This window comes from Eurosta solidaginis, chromosome 5, assembly GCF_040869045.1.
Source record: "Eurosta solidaginis isolate ZX-2024a chromosome 5, ASM4086904v1, whole genome shotgun sequence".
Taxonomy (NCBI): domain Eukaryota; kingdom Metazoa; phylum Arthropoda; class Insecta; order Diptera; family Tephritidae; genus Eurosta; species Eurosta solidaginis.
The window spans coordinates 123,120,292-123,141,796 of record NC_090323.1 but is presented as its reverse complement, the minus strand read 5'-3'; the positions used below and the strand labels follow the sequence as shown (position 1 = coordinate 123,141,796).

General features: G+C 36.3%; 2 protein-coding genes across 4 annotated transcripts; both read right to left on the bottom strand.

Moving 5' to 3' along the window:
• Positions 1 to 1,624: 1,624 nt before the first annotated feature.
• On the bottom strand, positions 1,625 to 4,591 carry LOC137233622 (T-complex protein 1 subunit eta-like). 2 transcript variants are annotated; one of them, XM_067756800.1, is made up of 5 exons: positions 4,406 to 4,591; positions 4,056 to 4,346; positions 3,817 to 3,990; positions 3,628 to 3,761; positions 1,625 to 1,976 (listed from the first exon to the last, which is right to left on the bottom strand). In XM_067756800.1, the coding sequence occupies exons 3-4, from the start codon at positions 3,980 to 3,982 to the stop codon at positions 3,670 to 3,672; spliced, it is 258 nt and encodes an 85-aa protein (XP_067612901.1). In that variant the 5' UTR covers positions 3,983 to 3,990; positions 4,056 to 4,346; positions 4,406 to 4,591; the 3' UTR covers positions 1,625 to 1,976; positions 3,628 to 3,669. The 2 variants fall into 2 exon arrangements, with proteins under 2 accessions (XP_067612901.1, XP_067612902.1); XM_067756801.1 differs by having other exon boundaries at positions 4,056 to 4,312.
• Positions 4,592 to 6,755: 2,164 nt separating this feature from the next.
• LOC137252217 (T-complex protein 1 subunit eta-like) lies at positions 6,756 to 7,356 on the bottom strand. Of its 2 annotated transcripts, none has more exons than XM_067787632.1 (3): positions 7,181 to 7,356; positions 6,942 to 7,125; positions 6,756 to 6,886 (listed from the first exon to the last, which is right to left on the bottom strand). In XM_067787632.1, the coding sequence occupies exons 2-3, from the start codon at positions 7,105 to 7,107 to the stop codon at positions 6,795 to 6,797; spliced, it is 258 nt and encodes an 85-aa protein (XP_067643733.1). In that variant the 5' UTR covers positions 7,108 to 7,125; positions 7,181 to 7,356; the 3' UTR covers positions 6,756 to 6,794. The 2 variants fall into 2 exon arrangements, with proteins under 2 accessions (XP_067643733.1, XP_067643732.1); XM_067787631.1 differs by having other exon boundaries at positions 6,942 to 7,115.
• Positions 7,357 to 21,505: the final 14,149 nt, after the last annotated feature.

Here is a 21,505-nt window from a genome sequence, read left to right as displayed (position 1 = left end):
TGAGTGTACATTTTTCAGTTTTCACAGTTAGAGAATTGACCCCCAGCAATATGAATAAAATATGAACCACAAAAATTGAATTTTCAATATTTATTATTTTCAATATTATTATATATGTACATGAAATTGGAACTTATATTAATACAGTTCATATAAAAAAGAAGTAAGTACTTTAATAATAACATAAACTCGCTTAATTGGTTTTCGTTTTCCAATTGCAATCTTTTCCAAGCGAACAGAAAATAATTTTAAGCTTTAGAAAAAACTCCAATTATTTGAATCAATTTAAATCTACAACTTAAAGCTAATTAGAAATTCAGATTAGATTTACTCTTTTTTTTCAGATCAAGAATATTCAAAGGTGTCGTGGAAACCGATTGCTGTCGTAATTGAATTTGAAAGTAATAAAGTAAAATAAAATATGTTTTTAAAAATGTAGGACTAGTAATTGAGTCAGACTTATTATTGTTCTAAATCTAATCATTCCAGGATAATTCTGCAACTCTTAGCAGAAGTATTGATTGGTTTCAAATCTAATTCCAACTTTATTATATATGTACATGAAATTGTAACTTAAATTAATACAGTTTATATAAAAAAGAAGTAAGTACTTTAATAATAACATAAACTCGCTTAATTGGTTTTCGTGATCCAATTGAAATCTTTTCCTGTGCAAGCACATCGCTAACCTGTGTTGGCAAAACATATGATTATACTGTCTTCGATAGATAGCCGGACGAGCCGCTACTCGGCGAAGTAGAGATGACCGTTGTGTCGGTGGCAGCAGTTACAACAGCAGTTTCTAACTTTGCACCATCCGTACAGTGTGATGAATGCTTCACTGCCTTTTCCAATTGCTCGGCGCCAGCAATTTTTGTTGTTTGTAAAGCTTTACAAACAGCAAAAATTGCTTGCGCCGAGCAATTGGTGTCGTGGAATCCGATTGCTGTCGTAATTTAATTTGAAAGTAATAAAGTAAAGTAAATATGAATTTAAAAATGTAGGACTAGTAATTGAGTCAGACTTATTATTGTTCTAAATCTACAGCTAAAGCTTTACAAACAGCAAAAATTGCTGGCGCCGAGCAATTGGAAAAGGCAGTGAAGCATTCATCACACTGTACGGATGGTGCAAAGTTAGAAACTGCTGTTGTAACTGCTGCCACCGACACAACGGTCATCTCTACTTCGCCGAGTAGCGGCTCGTCCGACTATCTATCGCAGACAGTATAATCATATCTTTTGCCAACACAGGTTAGCGATGTGCTTGCACAGGAAAAGATTTCAATTGGATCACGAAAACCAATTAAGCGAGTTTATGTTATTATTAAAGTACTTACTTCTTTTTTATATGAACTGTTTTAATTTAAGTTACAATTTCATGTACATATATAATAAAGTTGGAATTAGATTTGAAACCAATCAATACTTCTGCTAGGGATGATTAGATTTAGAACAATAATAAGTCTGACTCAATTACTAGTCCTACATTTTTAAATTCATATTTTAATTTACTTTATTACTTTCAAATTCAATTACGACATCAATCGGATTCAGATGGGTTAAAGTGGTTTTCGTATGTTATTCAACAACTCACCCTATACCATCATCACAACCTTCTCATCGATTTTGAATATGTGTACTGTTTCAGTATTCAGAGCCAGTTCGGTTGGTGCAATATTTTCGATTTGATGAATATGTATACTATCCGTTAGGCAGACAATTGGGTGCGTTCGATTCATTCATATACTGTGGGTATCCCGCAATGGCAGATATTTTTATTCCTTTTGAATTGTAACATTTGTAAACAGTTGGTTTTCTCTGCTGTCACCATCACCACTAGAGAGCTATTGAAGAAACGCTCGACCTAGATAATATGTTGCGATTTACGCGCATAGATTTCTTCCACCTTGTCACAGTTATTGATGGAGAAAATGCGAAAGCCATCTTTACCATCTAATACATACGTAAATTGAACTGTAGAGGAAGAAACATTTTAAAAATTTAATAAAACCAAAAATGATAGTAGTGCTAAAAAGGGGTAAAGTATTGTATGTTAAAGTATAGCAAAGTCTCAGTGGCTTTGTCGTGGTGAAAATTGAGTTTGAATAAGTCTCATTCTTCATTCTTAGAAACACGTACGAAGGTACCTCGTAAGATATTAAAAATCCTCAACACTTTTTTGCAATAACTTAAAAAAAACTCATATTCAAACTTCTGTTTAACTTCTACATATCAATAGCTACCTTTACCACCAGGAGTCACTATTGCTTCTACGCCTATGCTATTGTTTCCTACATCGATGACCTTTGTAATAAAATAAACAGCTATCTCCCAAATCTCTCCAGCTTTGTCGCCTCGCGAAACCCGATATTGTCACCAACCAAATCACGGGTGACCTTATTTAAACATGGCCGCGCCAAATGTCGACCATATGACATTACCCTACCGACTGTCTTACACCCTAAAATCTTGGGTGTGACTTTCGATCAAGATCTACATTTTGGAGAGCATGCACTAGCAACTGTAACGAAAATCCAGAGCTGTAACAAATATTTAATATAATTCGATAAATGGGCAGTACTTGGGGTAAATATAAATAGACGTTTGCATGGTACGCGTCTCCGATATGGTCGCCAAGCCTAAAGGTTACTCACTGGAAGAAAATACAGGCCAGCCAAAATGCTGCCCCCAAAACCGCTACGGGCTCCCTTCTTATGTCCTCGGAACACCACCTGCACAATGAAGCGAGAAAACTCCCAATAAGGGAAAGAAATGAAATACTAACCAAACAGTTTCTGTAGAAGACCCAGAAACTTGGGCATCCCAACAGACATCTGGTTGTTGATCCAACACCGCTTAGGGGCTTAAAGAGTCATCTCCGTAAGCATTATGAGGAAATACGGCACCTGAGAACTCAGCCGTATAAAGCAAAAAAACACAAGCAGGTCCTCAGTGAACTCCACAAACAGGCGTCGGACCTTTATGCTAGGAATTGCCCGGTGAATCCAGTACTTAAAGAATAGTACCCAAAACTTGCGGTAGAGGACCGCATACTCCCCAGGGAAAAGCGAGTCACTCTAGTTCAACTTCGTTCTGGATACTGTAACAGGTTAAACTCTTACCTATCCAGAATCAACCCCGACATACAAAATGTATGCCCCGCTGGCTCCACCCCTGTTGAAGCGGCAAGTTTCCTTGTACTCCCGTTAGAGGATATTGATGAAAATTTGTGATCGGTCGCACCAATTAGGTGGGGCGAAGCACTGCTACAACAACAACAACCATTTCGGGAACGATTAATATCATCACTTTAAACCTTCTAAGCCATCCCGCCCACCCCTATTTCCACGAGGAACTTGGGGTCGCCATTACACATTACACTGAACGAGTCCACGGCGACGTTACTGAGCAGTTTTACGCCTTACAGGTAGTTGGCAAAAGAAACGGCATATACGACCAGAAGGCACTCGAAGACGATGCCTCAAAACTACAACCAAAAGCAATCATTATCATTTCACTGACACAAATTTTATAGTTTTTTCTTCCGGAGTTGGACACAATCTTTTCATAATATTACTTAACAATTTAAGATTAGAAATTTTTTTCAATTTGTATTTTGACTTACCAGCAACAACAGAATCATGTTTAATTGTACGCCGCACAATCATTATAGCATCATGTAACGAAGCTCAGTCTCTTCCAAAAATTGTTCGGCACCGCCACGTAAAATCAATGTACATGTTCTAGCATTAACACAACCTTTAAATAATTATAAACTATAAAAATGAAATTAATGTCAAACCCACTATCAAACCTTGGAAAATGTTGAAACGTTCACCACCAACCTGACGTTCTTCAAAGTAATCACTTTGACCCAAAACACTTGAATAAATATCATTAGCTGTAGTCATAACAGCACCACCACAAGCTTTCATTCTACGTTTCCAATCTTCTTCTGATACATGAACAGCACAGAACATATCACGATCTGCAAAATACTGTGTAGCAACATCACCAATTGTTAGTTTATAAAACACAACATTGGCGCCTTACTTAGCTAGTTTATTGTACAGGAGATGCCATTCAGCATCAACAATTTTCTGATACTCTTGGACATTGGAGGACATTGCTGTGGCAGAGCATTTTTCCAATAAAGCACTTTGTTGTTCCTTTGATTGGCGCTTCGACATGTACAGCCATGTCATATTTTATCATGCATAATTGTAATGCTTTACGTATAGCTTTAATGATGTTACGTGCATGCACACCTTCCTCAACATATGGCTTAACTTGTTTTAAGATTTCACATGCTAAAAATACTACTGAAGTGGTGCCATCGCCGACCTGATAAGAGAAACATTTTTATTCTACACATAATAGATATAATATTATAAAAAACTTACCTCAGCATTTTGAGATTTGGCGATGTCTACTAGAGTTTTACGGCTGGATTCACAATATCCAATAGTTTCATAATGGTTGCCCCATCATTTAAAATTGTGGCCTTACCCCTGGAATCAAAAATATGCTTGTCCATACTACGTGAACCCAATGTAGTGCGTACAGCGTCCACAATTGAATGCGAGGCATTGATGTTGGATATGAGTTGAGGTTTACCTTGAAAGCTATCGGTACCCAAACATTTTTTTACACAAATACACTTGTACCCAATACAAGTTCAGGACGTTCATATTTATCGACACGCTGTCCGGTATGGCCCAAATATTGGAAATATGCAGTTGGCATTGTTGAGAAAAAATATGGATCAATGAAAACAAGTAAAAGTGAAAGATTTTTGTTACCATCTCTTGTTACTTTACACATTAGAAATTGGAAACGACGACCAGCATCTACAAGTTGCATATGAGCCTTGCAACGATTACATCTAATTGCACCCAATTCACCAAAATTTGCAATGGGTGGCTCATATTCACCCTCAACCGTGCGTGCCATTGGTGAGACGGTAAGTGTAATGGACAAATCTGTTGTTTTTAATAAATCAGCTGTTGCAGGTATGCAATACAAAGACGACCTGCAAAGAAGAAAGATCAATGTAAGATCAATGTAATTGCCAAACAAAACATTAATTTCGATTATCGATACCTAACGTAACGTGGCGAGGAGTTACCCTGATCTTCTACCACATATTTTGTGGTCACCAATGGTGGTAATAAACCCTGTTCATTAGTAATAAAAGCACCACCAGCGCTATTTTGATTTTCAATGATAACGCTTATCGGATTTGGCATCTGATCGGGATCTAAACGGCGTTGGGCTTGATCATACTGTTGCGGCTGTTGATATTTACCAGTAACAGGTGCAGGTGGTTGCTAAAGAAAATAACACAAAAATAATAATCAGCAAATTTGTAAATTATTAGTTGTATTAGCATACATTATAACCAGGACGTCCGGACGTGTCCGGGTATTGGGGGTTGACCCGGCTTGGGTGGTTGACTGAGAATTGGCGTCTGTCCAGGTTGTGTTGGTGACATCATTTGACCCATGTAACCACGTGGTGCACCTGGTTGTTGTAGAGGATAACCTGGATGTTGAGGTTGTGGTGGATAGCCCGGATTTTGTGGCATTGGCAGATAGCCAGCCTGGGGAGGTTGTTGCTGCTGCTATCATGGCATTGCATAACCCGGTTGCTGTTGTGGTATATACCTAGGTATAACTGGATGTGGTGTCATTGCCCCACCTGGTCCAGTTGATGCGGGCGGCATATCTGGAGGGCCATGTTTCTCATGGCCAGCAAATGGCTGGTGCATATGGTGTTCAGGTGGCATTTGACCGGATTGTGACTGCATTAGACCAGACTGACGCGGCATTGGACACAATTGCGGTGGCATTTGCTATTCACCTGTGTGCTGGTATGGAGCTGCAACACCGCCTGCACTTGATGTTGGTGGTGTAGCTGAAACTGGTGGTTGACCAGTCTAGAAAACTAACAAAATTTATTAAACACAAAGTATGAGGCAAGCCAGGTATATTTGCCCTATTTATAGTCATCTGATTGGGACCACCAGGTACAGCTTTCCCTGGCGGTGTCGTTGCTGGAGGCGATGGCGAATCCATGGAAGATGGCACGTTGGCTTGAGGCGGCGGCTTAGCTGTTTCACCATATTTACCAGCTATAAAATTATTGTTCGGTTGTTGTTGTTGCTTGTTGTTTTAATTTAATTTAATTTAATGCTCCAAAATTAGCACAGGCCTGCAGCTCAATTCGCGGAAAATGGCGACTCGCTGAAAATATTTTTCCACACAAAAATTACATATTTGACAATACCTTTGAATATAGTAGGTGCGAGAGAGCACGATACATTGTTGCAAAGCTAAACTTGTCAACATGCTATTTCATTTGGAGATTTTTTCATCCCAAATCGTCACCCCTGTCAAAAATTCGTGTGGCTGTGTGCGTTTTTGGTCACACGATTTTCGCAGGGAAATAACCTAGCGGTTGGCATCACGGAGAGGACCAAAGAATGTCGGGGTTATTGATTTATTCGTTTGATTTCTAAGCTAACATTGCAGAGAAGGCAGAATTTACTGAAGAAGTTTCTGCGCACAAAATTGAAATATATATAAAAAAAAATGTATGCTCCTTGCTACGGGAGGTTAATTTCTCTACTATAAACAAATTCAAAAAAAAAAAATAAGAACACAGAAAGTATGAGTTGGACACAATCTTGTCATAATATTACTTAACAATTTAAGATTAGAAATTTTTTTCAATTTGTATTTGACTTACCAGCAACAACAGAATCATGTTTAATTGTACGCCGCACAATCATTATAGCATCATGTAACGAAGCTCAGTTTCTTCCAAAAATTGTTCGACACCGCCACGTGAAATCAATGTACATGTTCTAGCATTAACGCAACCTTTAAATAATTATAAACTATAAAAATTAAATTAATGTCAAACCCACTATCAAACCTTGGAAAATGTTGAAACGTTCACCACCAACCTGACGTTCTTCAAAGTAATCACATTGACCCAAAACACTTGAATAAATATCATTAGCTGTAGTCATAACAGCACCACCACAAGCTTTCATTCTACGTTTCCAATCTTCTTCTGGTACATGAACAGCACAGAACATATCACGATCTGCAAAATACTGTGTAGCAACATCACCAATTGTTAGTTTATAAAACACAACATTGGCGTCTTACTTAGCTAGTTTATTGTACAGGAGATGCCATTCAGCATCAACAATTTTCTGATACTCTTGGACATTGGAGGACATTGCTGTGGCAGAGCATTTTTCCAATAAAGCACTTTGTTGTTCCTTTGATTGGCGCTTCGACATGTACAGCCATGTCATATTTTATCATGCATAATTGTAATGCTTTACGTATAGCTTTAATGATGTTACGTGCATGCACACCTTCCTCAATATATGGCTTAACTTGTTTTAAGATTTCACATGCTAAAAATACTACTGAAGTGGTGCCATCGCCGACCTGATAACAGAAACATTTTTATTCTACACGTAATAAATATAATATAATAAAAAACTTACCTCAGCATTTTGAGATTTGGCGATGTCTACTAGAGTTTTACGGCTGGATTCACATTATCCAATAGTTTCATAATGGTTGCCCCATCATTTAAAATTTTGGCCTTACCACTGGAATCAACGATATGCTTGTCCATACTACGTGAACCCAATGTAGTGCGTACAGCGTCCACAATTGAATGTGAGGCATTGATGTTGGATATGAGTTGAGGTTTACCTTGAGAGCTATTGGTACCCAAACATTTTTTACACAAATACACTTGTACCCAATACAAGTTCAGGACGTTCATATTTATCGACACGCTGTCCGGTGTGGCCCAAATGTTGGAAATATGCAGTTGGCATTGTTGAGAAAAAATATGGATCAATGAAAACAAGTAAAAGTGAAAGATTTTTGTTACCATCTCTTGTTACTTTACACATTAGGAATTGGAAACGACGACCAGCATCTACAAGTTGCATATGAGCCTTGCAACGATTACATCTAATTGCACCCAATTCACCAAAATTTGCAATGGGTGGCTCATGTTCACCCTCAACCGTGCGTGCCATTGGTGAGACGGTAAGTGTAATGGACAAATCTGTTGTTTTTAATAAATTAGCTGTTGCAGGTATGCAATACAAAGACGACCTGCAAAGAAGAAAGATCAATGTAATTGCCAAACAAAACATTAATTTCGATTATCGATACCTAACGTAACGTGGCGAGGAGTTACCCTGATCTTCTACCACATATTTTGTGGTCACCAATGGTGGTAATAAACCCTGTTCATTAGTAATAAAAGCACCACCAGCGCTATTTTGATTTTCAATGATAACGCTTATCGGATTTGGCATCTGATCGGGATCTAAACGGCGTTGGGCTTGATCATACTATTGCGGCTGTTGATATTTACCAGTAACAGGTGCAGGTGGTTGCTAAAGAAAATAACACAAAAATAATAATCAGCAAATTTGTAAATTATTAGTTGTATTAGCATACATTATAAGCAGGACGTCCGGACGTGTCCGGGTATTGGGGGTTGACCCGACTTGGGTGGTTGACTGAGAATTGGCGTCTGTCCAGGTTATGTTGGTGACATCATTTGACCCATGTAACCACGTGGTGCACCTGGTTGTTGTAGAGGATAACCTGGATGTTGAGGTTGTGGTGGATAGCCCGGATTTTGTGGCATTGGCAGATAGCCAGCCTGGGGAGGTTGTTGCTGCTGCTATCGTGGCATTGCATAACCCGGTTGCTGTTGTGGTATATACCTAGGTATAACTGGATGTGGTGTCATTGCCCCACCTGGCCCAGTTGATGCGGCGGCATATCTGGAGGGCCATGTTTCTCATGGCCAGCAAATGGCTGGTGCATATGGTGTTGAGGTGGCATTTGACCGGATTGTGACTGCATTAGACCAGACTGACGTGGCATTGGACACAATTGCGGTGGCATTTGCTATTCACCTGTGTGCTGGTATGGAGCTGCAACACCGCCTGCACTTGATGTTGGTGGTGTAGCTGAAACTGGTGGTTGACCAGTCTAGAAGACTAACAAAATTTATTAAACACAAAGTATGAGGCAAGCCAGGTATATTTGCCCTATTTATAGTCATCTGATTGGGACCACCAGGTAGAGCTTTACCTGGCGGTGTCGTTGCTGGAAGCGATGGCGAATCCATGGAAGTTGACACATTGGCTTGAGGCGGCGGCTTAGCTGTTTCACCATATTGACCAGCTATAAAGTTATTGTTGTTGCTTGTTGTTTTAATTTAATTTAATTTAATGCTCCAAAATTAGCACAGGCCTGCAGCTCAATTCGCGGAAAATGGCGGACTCGCTGAAAATATTTTTCCACACAAAAATGACATATTTGACAATACCTATGAATATAGTAGGTGCAAGAGAGCAAAGCTAAATTTGTCAAAATGCTATTTCATTTGGAGATTTTTTCATTCCAAATCTTCACCCCTGTCAAAAATTCGTGTGGCTGTGTGCGTTTTTGGTCACACGATTTTCGCAGGGAAATAACCTAGCGGTTGGCATCACGGAGAGGACCAAAGAATGTCGGGGTTATTGATTTATTCGTTTCATTTCTAAGCTAACATTGCAGAGAAGGCAGAATTTACTGAAGAAGTTTCTGCGCACAAAATTGAAATATATATAAAAAAAAAAATTATGCTCCTTGCTACGGGAGGTTAATTTCTCTACTATAAACAAATTCCAAAAAAAAAAAAATAAGAACACAGAAAGTATGATATTTCAGTACCGAATACACTAGTAATCTCAAGCCGATGAGGGAACCAAGTGAATAACCATGTGGGAGTCCTTGATGTTGCCAATTAGCCTTATACAACAAAATGAGGAAGAAACTTGAAAGTTATTTGAAAGGAAGGAATGTCACAAAAAAAAGAAAAAGAAAGATAATATTAAAAACAAATGTTATGAAGAATATTTGGCGAATTTCCGTTGTTGTTGTTGCATTTACAGTGCTTCAACACTAACATCAACAACGGAAACTCGCCAGGTATTTCTTATAACTTTTGTTTTTAATATTATATTTCTTTTTTTCTCTTCATTTTCGTTCTTAACTCCTGACCGTTAATTATGTAACTAGATTTCCGATATAAAAAACAAATAGATTAATCCAGAGAATTACCACAACAAAATACATAAAATGCATGTTTGTTTGTGTATATATAATCCCTCTGCCTTGCTGTTATTTTGTTATTTGTGTTTATCTGCACATTCGTATGTACATATCATTCGCTTGTTTGTTGTTGTAACAAGAAAGATACTCCCCGAAGGCCTTGGGAAGTGTTATCGATGTTGATGGTCCTTTGCTGGATGCAGATCCGATAACAAGCACCATTAAGGTACTAGCCCGACCATCACGGGAACGATTTGGTATGACCATATGAAACCTTTTAGGCCATACCGCCCTCCCATCCCCTAGATCAGGCATCGGCAAAATGGAAATGCAGATGTGTCAAGTCCGCGGCACAAGGACATTTTTCATATAGATGCGTTTAACACAAGCTTATGCATTCCAATAACATCGCCACAATAAACGCGTTTGTAAATATAAGGAACTTCAGACTTCGCAATTGAAGTTTATTACGCCTTGCCCATTTAAATACAAAATTTCGCGAAACACTGATATAAACATTCTCCCTATACAACAAAACTACTTGCTAACATATTTTGTGTCATATTCGATTGTTATATTGCAGTTTTTAATAGCGAAAAATGTTAGAAAATTTACCAACCAGTGGAAAAATAATTTCACTTGCAAAGTTTGCCAACACGCTTATCCAAAGCAAATGGCAAATTCTTCTTCTTATGATATGCTTGCAACAAAATTATGAGTTGGCTATTTTTCAATATCAGATGGCGCCAGTGTCGCTCATTCTACCGTTTTCCATAAAAATACGTACAATCTACTCATAATGCATAAGCTTGTGTTAAACTCATCTATATGAAAAACTGCTTATGTATCGGGGATTTTAGTGAGAGCGCACATCACTTGATGTATCGTTTTGATTAGTTCATTCGTTTATTAGAAAGCAACAAGACAAGATCGTTTGTTATTATTTTTTTAATGCGCACAATGGCAAGCAAAAGGTCTATACAATAAAATACATATGTACATTGTATTTGCGCAAAAGAGTTGCTCAAAATAAAATATTTTTCGCTTGTGCGCATTGAAAAAAACTAACAAACGATCTTTGCTTGTTGCTTGCTAACAACATTCGTCAACATTGCGAGCGACGCACAAAATCGATCATTGCTTACTATATAGTTTGGCAACTTAATTCGAGGTTATGTTGCGAATAGAGTGGAAGGCACTCGCAGGCCGTGAAAATAGGCACTCGAATGGAGTGGAACGAAGAACAGTAGGAAGACCAGAGTTGCATTGGATCAATCATTGCATCAATATTAAAGATAAATTTAGAAAAAATAATTAAATACTTGAGTATAAGCAAACACTTTATCTCAATTACTGCAATTAAGGTGTCCTAGATGCTATATATTCCAAAATTATAACATTTATGACTGTTTAAAAATTTAACTTCAATTTCCCTAAGATTTCCGTAATATGGCCATTAGTGATGTTTGTGTGTGTGTGCAAATTTTGAGTGATCAGCTGTTAGTTGCGCTACTTGGTAAAGTTTACAATGCAATCGATGTTGCTGCGCCAAATGCTCAGCGACTACTAAACTAAAGAGAATAAGAATACGTGTGAATTGAGTGTGCACAATTGTGTCACTATTTTCCGATGACTGCCCTAGATCCATAAGGAACTTGGGGTCGCCAGAGCCTCGGCTGTTAAAGAAACAGGATTCGCCACGGGTAGGTGAGGTTGACAATTGGGTTGGATAAGCTATTTATTGCGCTGGCAACCCCTTGAAAGGTTTGCGCTACACATGCCCTTGAATCAATTTGGTATTTTAATCGCCGCGGGTATATTCTAAGCCCCCTAACCCGCTGGGGCCATAGCATTCACTCGATCACTATAGTCACCTATTTTTGATCGACTGTTGCTTATTCGGTTACATCTCAAACCGGTTAGGCAACTCAACAAGCTTATATTGTGTTGTTGCTTTATATGCAATTTCGTAATCTACTTATACCTATATTACACTACTTTATTTTCGTGTATTTTTTCTTGTATTTTATCTTCAATCTTTTGTCGCACTCCCGCCTAATACGGCTTCATTACTGGTGTAAGTGTGTAAACTATATTTCAAAAAACTAACAAAACACAAGGAAAATGCAATCTAGTTCATTAAAAACAAACGAGCCAGTTTGTATTTCGATAGGTTTTTTTGACATTCGGCCGTTTTTTCTTTATTTTTTTCTGACGCATGAAAATTTTGTTCTTAGTTTGAAAATTTGGTGCATAGAAACACAATTATTTTATTTCCACTAACTTGCACACAAAGCGGCTATCATTCAATGTTCACATATTGACTGGAAAAATTGCTCAATGTAAACGACTTTTCAAGGGAATCCTTTAAAGCATATAAATGTATAAAATATAAAATTATATAAGTTTCGCACACACTGGTGAATGAACGCACCTAGTAAAATTCTTCATAAACTAAATTGTCGATCAGCTGAATTATTAAAAAAATTTGTGATTACATGTTACACAAACTAAAAATGCCTAGATTAAGTGAAAAATCGAAAATAAACGTCTTTACAGAGATATTCTTGTGAATACCCTGCTGATTTTTGGGATTTCTGATTAAAATGAAGCTTTTATGTCTACAAGGTTGCATTCGTTTGAGTTTACCGAGCATACACGATGAATTGTGCACATAAATTTATACAAATCGTGTAAATAATTTTTTATATAAATTTGACAGTTTATTTAGGCACTATATAAAAGTATACGGCTACACAATTTATAAGGTTTAATGAGTCCCCCTATTGTGTGTAATCACAAATCAAACAAGTAAGGACGGGACTGTCTTCGGCTATGCCGAAGACTTCATACCTTTCATGAATGGGGCTGAACAATAATCTTATCCTGTTCGTAATCTCCGAACAATCGGATGTATAAGATAAGAAATATCTAGTGAACAGATCTACATACCTAAACGATTTTTAAGTTAAATATAAAATAAAAAATAGGTAGGTACTTTGTGTGAGGATGCAAAGTTTCGGGTTGTTTTGGTCTGCGTATAAAAACTATGACTACGAATCACGTATTTCAACAATATATGACGTAAACGTAACTATTTGATAAAATGTTTTGAATTTTGAAGCTTCTAGCCGTAAAAAAGGGGCAAAAAAATACAGTTTATATGGGGTATATAATATATGTACCACCGATCTCTATGATTTTTTCAGACAACAATATATGCGATATACGTAAGCATTTGGTGAAATTTGAAGCTTCTAGCTGTTAAAACGGGGCAGAAATTGCGCAAAGTTTCTTATCTGAGCAATCGGTTGTATGAGATATATACTATATATACCACCGATCTCAATGTTTTTTTCAAACAACACTATATACTATACACCTAAGCATTTGGTGAAATTTGAATCTTCTAGCTGTTAAAATGGGGCCAAAATCGCAAAAAAAAAATATATATATACTATATATACCATCATATATATATTATATATATCACCGATCTCTGTGATTTTTTGACACAACAATATATACTATATACGTAAGCAATCGGTGAAATTTGAAGCTTATAGCTGTTAGAATGGGGTAGAAATTGCGAAAAGGTTGTTATCTGAACAATCGGTTGTATGAGATATATACTATATATACAACCGATCTCTATGATTTTTTTAGACAACAATATATGCCATATACGTAAGCGTTCGGTGAAATTTGAAGCTTCTAGCTGTTAAAATGGGGCTAAAATTGCGAAAATATATATATATACTATATATATACTATATATACCACCGATCTGTATGAAATGTCTGCATGTAAAAACTACGACTACGAATCACGTATTTCAAAAATATATGAAGTAAAGGTAACTATTTTATGAAACTTGATGAATTTTGGAGCTTCTATCCGTAAAAAAGGGGCAAAAATGACAGTTTGTATGAAGTATATAATATATATACCACCGATCTCTATGATTTTTTCAGACAACAATATATGCTACATACGTAAGCATTTGGTGAAATTTGAAGCTTCTAGCTCTTAAAACGGGGCAGAAATTGCGCAAAGTTTCTTATCTGAACAATCGGTTGTATGATATTGTACTATGTATACACCCGATCTCAATGATTTTTTCAGACATCAATATATGCTATACACGTACGCATTTGGTGAAATTTGAAGCTTCTAGCTGTTAAAATGGGGCCGAAATCGCAAAAAAAATATATATATACTATATATACCATCATATATATATTATATATATCACCGATCTCTATGATTTTTTGACACAACAGTATATACTATATACGTAAGCAATCGGTGAAATTTGAAGCTTATAGCTGTTAAAATGGGGTAGAAATTGCGAAAAGTTTCCTATCTGAACAATCGGTTGTATGAGCTATATACTATATATACAACCGATCTCTATGATTTTTTCAGACAACAATATATGCCATATACGTAAGCGTTCGGTGAAATTTGAAGCTTCTAGCTGTTAAAATGGGGCTAAAATTGCGAAAATATATATATATACCACCGATCTGTATGATTTTTTCAGACAACAATATATGCTATATATGTATGCTATACGTAAGCATAAGTTTGAAGCTTCAATCTGTTAAATTGAGTAAGATATTACAAAAATCCTCTTTTTCTGAAAAATCGGTTGTATGGAGGATATATGCTATAGTGGTCCGATCCGGCCGGTTCCGACAAATGTCTAATCGTACACCCAAGTACACCCGCTCACCAAATTTTATGAAGATATCCCAAAAATTGAGGGACTAGTTTGCATACAAACATACAGACGGACAGACAGACAGACGGACATGGCTAAATCAACGCAGCCCTTCAACCTGATTATTTCGGTATACTTAATGGTGGGTCTATCTATTTTCCTTTAAGGACTTACAATTTTGGGTTTCGTGACGAAATTAATATACCATTTCATTTTCATGAAAGGTATAAAAAGAAGACTACGCAATGCGCATGTAAACATTAGATCAGCTGTTTTTGCTGACGTATGAATTGACCCTCTTCATTTAACCGCGCTTTGATATACGTATATTTGGTGTTATTTTTAAAAGTTTTAATGAAATAATCATATTAGTAATGATTGTACAGAGTTTGGATATAACTACAACAAGAGAACCAGTGAAAAAAAAATTGATATTTTTCCATTTTCCGAAGGATGCAGTAGTGGCTAAGAAATGGCTTCCCATTCCAGTGAAAGTGACTCGTCTTCGAGAAAAGTATTTAGAGATTTTTTATTTTATTTTAAAAAATAACTAAATAAGTCTATAATTGAAAAATTGTATTTTTTTTTTGGAATAGTAAGTAGACAAGTTTTCAGACAACCTGCCATAGCTGCGCAGATAGATATATTTCGAAGTGTGCTAAGCCTCCATCCTCAGTACGCTTTGCGCACGCTCCGCTAACCATTTAGCTATACAGCGGTGGTTTGTTTTGACTGAAAAATTGCTACTTCTATTCCTCTTTACCAACTATAGTTAATCAGCGTTGCGCCATATGTTGCAAGACACTGATAAGGTTGGATTTGTTTATTGTCAATTACTTTGTTTGACATTTCCCAAGTGCTTTTGATTTTTTTTTATTAACAATTGCTTTTGTTTTATCGGCCTATTGATAAACGATTCAAGGTTCGAAACGAGCTCAAGGCCGGAACAATAATTTTCTGTAATGATTATTGTTTTTTTAATTTTTCTATAATTGAAAAATTGTATTTTGTTTTTGGAATAGTAAGTAGAACATTTTTCAGACAATCTGCCATAGCTGCGCAGATAGATCCATTTCGGAGGGTACTAAGCCTTCATCATCAGTACGCTTTAGGCACTCTGCGCTAATCATTAGGTATACAGCGGTGGTTTGTTTTGACTGAAAAATTGCTACTTCAATGCCTCTTTACCAACTATATTTAATCAGCGGTGCGCCATCTATTGCAAGACACTGATAATGTTGGATTTATTTATTGTCAATTACTTTGTTTGACATTTCCCAAGTGCTCTTGGCTTTTTTATTAACAATTTATTTGGTTTATCGGCCTATTGATAAAGGATTCAAGGTTCTAAACGAGCTCAAGGCTAGAACAATAATTTTTTGTAATGATTATTGTTTTTTTAATTTTTCTATAATTGAAAAATTGTATTTTATTTTTGAAATAGTAAGTAGAAAATTTTTCAGACAACCTGCCATAGCTGCGCAGATGGATATTCATGGATGTAAATTCTTTATTTGTGGCGGAGGAAAAACTTCCACAATATATTGTTTAACGCTTCTCCCAATAGTCGGCTGAATAACAATCAGTCAACTCTTCCGGTCGTGTAACTCCATTGTCTTCGACCAAAAATTCTTTTTGGGATCGCAAATGACGTCTTTTTGTACCATAACAGTAAAATTTACGTATAAGGCACAACTCCTAATTGCGTCAATTGTATGACAAACTTTTGTGAATCCTCATCATCTTTCAAAGCACTGATTTCATTGAAGATTAGAGTCAGAGTTTGACTGTCACGTAACTCATTCCCTAAAACATCCGAAACTGCACCAGCCAAAACTTCCATTGTATTTAGGGTGGGTCGGACAATATTTTACGTAGCATCAAATTCAGCATTCAGTTCTGATTACAACAGGGCTAAAGGTATATAATGATACTGTATTAAAGGACGTCCACACCAGTAACAAAAGGTGTTACAAACACTTATATAACCAATTTTACGTAACTTGTTAGAAATTCAACTGAAAAATGTTGTATAACACGATGTTGTGTAACTTTTTTTCTGTTTTTATAGCAGGTTACATGTTACCCAGAGGTTGTCGGTAAAGATCAAAGGAATTAGATAACTTGGTTGTATAACAAGTTGCAACTGTTTTAAAACAATTATTATACAACTTTGTTATTTCGTTACCGGTGTGGACGTACCTTTAGGCTCCTTAATGCTTGCACACATGGCACACATACGTAGTATGATGAAAAGGGCAACTTTTTATATTCCCTTTCCTCGCGTTCCCGTGTGGATAGTCTGTAACATGGTATAGTAAAAGGATTGAATAAATATACAATTCTATTAAAACTTTCATTTTATCATCAAATTAATATTCATCATCTAAAATGTCTGAGGTAGTAGTGCAGTTTATGGTACCCACCGAAATTTGGGCCAAATTTTTCGAGTGACGTATCAAAAGACGCGTATTCACGCCTAGATTAAGAATCCGAAAGCGGAAGTTAACTTTTTTACCAGTTTGAAATTTGGCGGCGAAAAACGCATGTTTACAATCTTTTAAGCGCACATATCACTTTACTTTTTATATTTGGCATATTAACATAATCTAACTTACACGAATTAACGAAAAAATTATGTTAAATTTCACTAATTTACTAATAAAGTATCAACACAAATATTGCTAAAAATGGCTGTCAAAATGAAAACACATGAAAGTGAACAGTGTTGCCAGCTCAGCAACGATGGAAATTACCTTCATTGTTCTTTGTTAGGATTAATACAAGGCGGTGGCGGCTCAACATAAATTTAAGTAAACATACAATTACATTATTTTTGTAATTTACTGATATTTTGCTATTTCATATATTAAAAGAGAAGAGAATACGTCTATTTATTCAAATAAAAAGTGATGCTGGCAAATATTTGGAATTTTCATTTTTATTTAGGTGCACGCCTTTCTCTTCTCTCCTCTATCCCTTCTTTCTTCTCTTCCCTCCTCTTCTCTTCTCCACCCTTTTCTGTTCTTCCCCACCCTTGCCTTCTCTTATCTTCCCTTTCCTTCTCTAATCTGCGCTCCTTTCTATTTTCTTCTCACCACCCTTTCCTTCCCTTCTTTTCCCTATCCTTGTCTTCACTCCTCTTCTCCTCCTTCCTTTCCTTCTCTTCTCTTCTCCTCTCTTCCCTTCTCTTTTCTTCTCTTCTCTTCTCTTCCTTTCTCTTCTCTTCCCTTCTCTACTCTTCTCTTCTCTTCTTTTCGCTTCTCTTCTCTTTGTTAAATGAAAAAATCTCTGGGCTTCTTTTCATTTCGTACCATAAAATATGAAAATTTCGTCTGCGGCGCTTTTTCGTTAAATGAAAAAATTTTTTTAGTTCTTTTCATTTCGCATCATAAAACATAAATTTTCACCTGTAAGGTTTTGTTAAATTTAATGAATAGATTTTCGGCTGTGGCGCTTTGCTTCGATAATTTAAAAACTTATCTCCTTAAATATGTATATTAAATTGTAAATTCTTCAACAAAAGCAGAACCATAGAGCATGGATGTTTATCCGAATTTATGTCGAGCCGCCACCACCTTGCATTGTTCCGATTAGAGAAAAGCATGAGTAATTTCTATTGTTGCTGAACTGGCATCACTATTCACCTCCATTCGTGTGTTTATGTATTTAACTGTAACAAAGAAATAGGCGAGTTTTTTGATATTTGGATTTTATTAATAAGAATAAATAAGTGAAATTCAAAGTTATTTTTTCTATTTACAAAATTACATTAATATACCAAATATCGGAATTGAGTTGATTCATGTGCCTACAGTAACATAATTGTGCCGGAATAAAACGTGCCAAGGGAACGGTTTCTTCGCGGATAACTTTAAAATGGGTAAAAAAGTTAACTTCCTGTAAAGTTGTAAGTCTGCATTTTGTAGGGCGCCTTATGTAAAGGATATATTCAACATACAATGTTATCGATGATCTCGAGTATTGTATTATCTCTAGACCAAACCTGAATTCAACAATTACTTCGTAAATGTGAAATAAACGTAAATTTATATTATAACCAAAAGTTCCTGTCTTAACTTAATTTGGTCCTCGAATCTTTACATGGTAGCAGTCCAAAGGTTTTCCAGAGTGGAAAGAAGCGTACGTATTCATCAAATTAAGATGAAATTGCTATTCGTATTATCGTATATAAGTGCACGAGGTGCAAAGAGCAAAATGGCGTCGAAAAATGATGAAATCGCTTTTCCAGAGTGCGATGGGGAAAGTTACGTCATGTGGAAGAAGCAAATAATAATGTATTTGAAAATGAAGAAATGCGAGGTTGTTGTCGAGAGGGCAAAACTTGAGTCGGACAATGAGGAGTTTGACTAAAAAGATTTGCATGCAATAAATTATATATACAGTGCCATTTCAAATAAGCAGTTGGAGTTTGTTTGCGACAAAACTTCAGCATTTTATATAATAAAGAAATTCGATAGCTTATACTTCAAAGAATCCACAGCCCTGCAAATTATGTGTAGGAACAAGCTGGAGCGACTAAAATTGAGAGATTACACCGACTCAGCAACTTTTTTTTTGGAGGTTTCGAACGTTGCGTTACCGACTTGAAGAGTTCGTGGGCGAATGTGTCAGAAAAGGAAAATTGAATTATATGCTTAACACGTTGCCTGAGTCGTATAGCTACATTGGAGATTTGATCGATACCCTCAAAGAGGACGACCAAACTGGTGAAGAAACTAATGGGAGTAAATCAAATGCATTTGCTGAAAAATAAGCGTCAAAATGATAAAACATGCTATGGCTGCGGTGAGACTGGGCATTTCTAAAGAGAATGCAAAAATGGTGTGAAAAATGGTTGGCGATCAACACGTGGTCGGCAAGGAGGGTATGACAGAACGACAGCGCGCAGAAATAAGCATACAGATAAGAGAAACGAGCACAGAAATAGTGTGTGGGTTACAAAAACTGTACGTCAAATACAGAAGCGAGTAATGGTGAGGGTAATGAGATTAAATGCTTATTAGATAGTGGCTGTACGGACCACATAATAAACGATGAAAAGTACTTTGAAAATCTTAAGCTAATGCAAAAACAGGTTGATGTATATCTAGGAGATAATAGGATGTTAAAGCAACAAAAATGGGTAATGTTGTAAGCTATTTTGAAGCGTTTGGAAAAATTAATTGTATCGAAATGCGAAATGTTTTTTATATAAAAGATATGAAATCACATTTGATCAGTTACAGTAAATTAACAAAAAATAACATAGTGGTATTGAAAGGAAATATTACCAAAATTGTTAACAATCGTGGTATAGTAACGGGATTAGCTTTTAAAACAAATGGTTTGATGAAAAGTAAACTAAAAACATATGAACCGGTTGGTAAAAATATGAGCAACAAGGACAAGTGGCACCGATTGTTAGGTCACATAAATTTGAAATATCTAAATGTCATGTCAAAAAATCAAATGCTAAAAGGAATGCCAATAGAAATGAAATCCGAGTTTATGAAATGTAAAACATGTATTGAAAACAAAATGTATATTATCTCTTTTAAAAATAACAGACGAAAGGCCACGGATTTGTTGGAAATTGTACACACTGATGTGTGTGGACAGTTTACAAGAACCGGCTTTCGAGGTGAAGAATATTTTGTTTCTTTCATTAATGATTATAGTAAAATAGCTAAAGTATACGTTATGAAATCTAAAGCGGAAGTATGTGATTCTATTTTTGAGTATGTAAATGAAAGTGAAAATTTGACCGGAAAAAGAGTTAAACTTTTGAGATGTGATAATGGCTCAGAGTATTTCAATGTTAGGGTTTATAATTTTGCGAAAGAGAGGGATCGTTATAAATAATTTTCCAGCATATGTTCACGAATTGAATGGAATCGCGGAGAGATTTAATAGAAATATAATGAATATGTCTCGTTGTTTATTGGCTGAAGCAAATTTAGATAAAAAGTATTGGCCAGAAATAGTTTGTTTGGCAACATATTTGAAAAACCGTACGTTAACAAATACTATTGAAAATAAAACACCCTATGAGATATTTTTTCGAAGAACTTTTCTCTCGAACACTCCCAAAGCCGCTTCATCTGCTGTTGTCATGGTCCATGCTTCTACCCCATATAGCAGGACGGGTACGATAAGTGACTTGTAGAGTATGATTTTCGTTCGCCGAGAGAGGACTTTACTTTTCAATTGCCTACCTAGTCCAAAGTAGCATTTATTGGCAAGATTGATTCTTCGCTGGATTTCAGTGCTGATGTTGTTGTTAGTGTTGATCCTGGTTCCCAAATAAACGAAGTCTTTTACTATTTCAAAATTATGGCTGCCAACAGTAGCGTGGTTGCCAAGGTGCGTAGGCGCTGACTCTTTGCTCGATGACAGCAGGTACTTCGTTTTGTCCTCATTCACCATCAAAACCATCTTTACCGCTTCTTTCTCCAGTTTGGAGTAAGCATAACTAACAGCGCGGGTGTTTAGGCCGATGATATCAATGTCATCAGCATATGCCAGTAATTGCACGCTTTTATAGTATATTGTTCCAGTGCAGTTAAGTTCTGCAGCTAGTAAAATTTTCTCCAGCATCAAATTAAAGAAACCGCACG

Bases quoted from the DNA above. Each gene is read 5' to 3' on its own strand.
- LOC137252217 (XM_067787632.1), bottom strand. From the start codon at position 7,107: ATGTTCTGTGCTGTTCATGTACCAGAAGAAGATTGGAAACGTAGAATG. The intron at 6,887-6,941 runs GTTTGATAGTGG...AATTATTTAAAG, and splicing joins ACGTTTCAACATTTTCCAAG to GTTGCGTTAATGCTAGAACA.
- LOC137233622 (XM_067756800.1), bottom strand. From the start codon at position 3,982: ATGTTCTGTGCTGTTCATGTATCAGAAGAAGATTGGAAACGTAGAATG. The intron at 3,762-3,816 runs GTTTGATAGTGG...AATTATTTAAAG, and splicing joins ACGTTTCAACATTTTCCAAG to GTTGTGTTAATGCTAGAACA.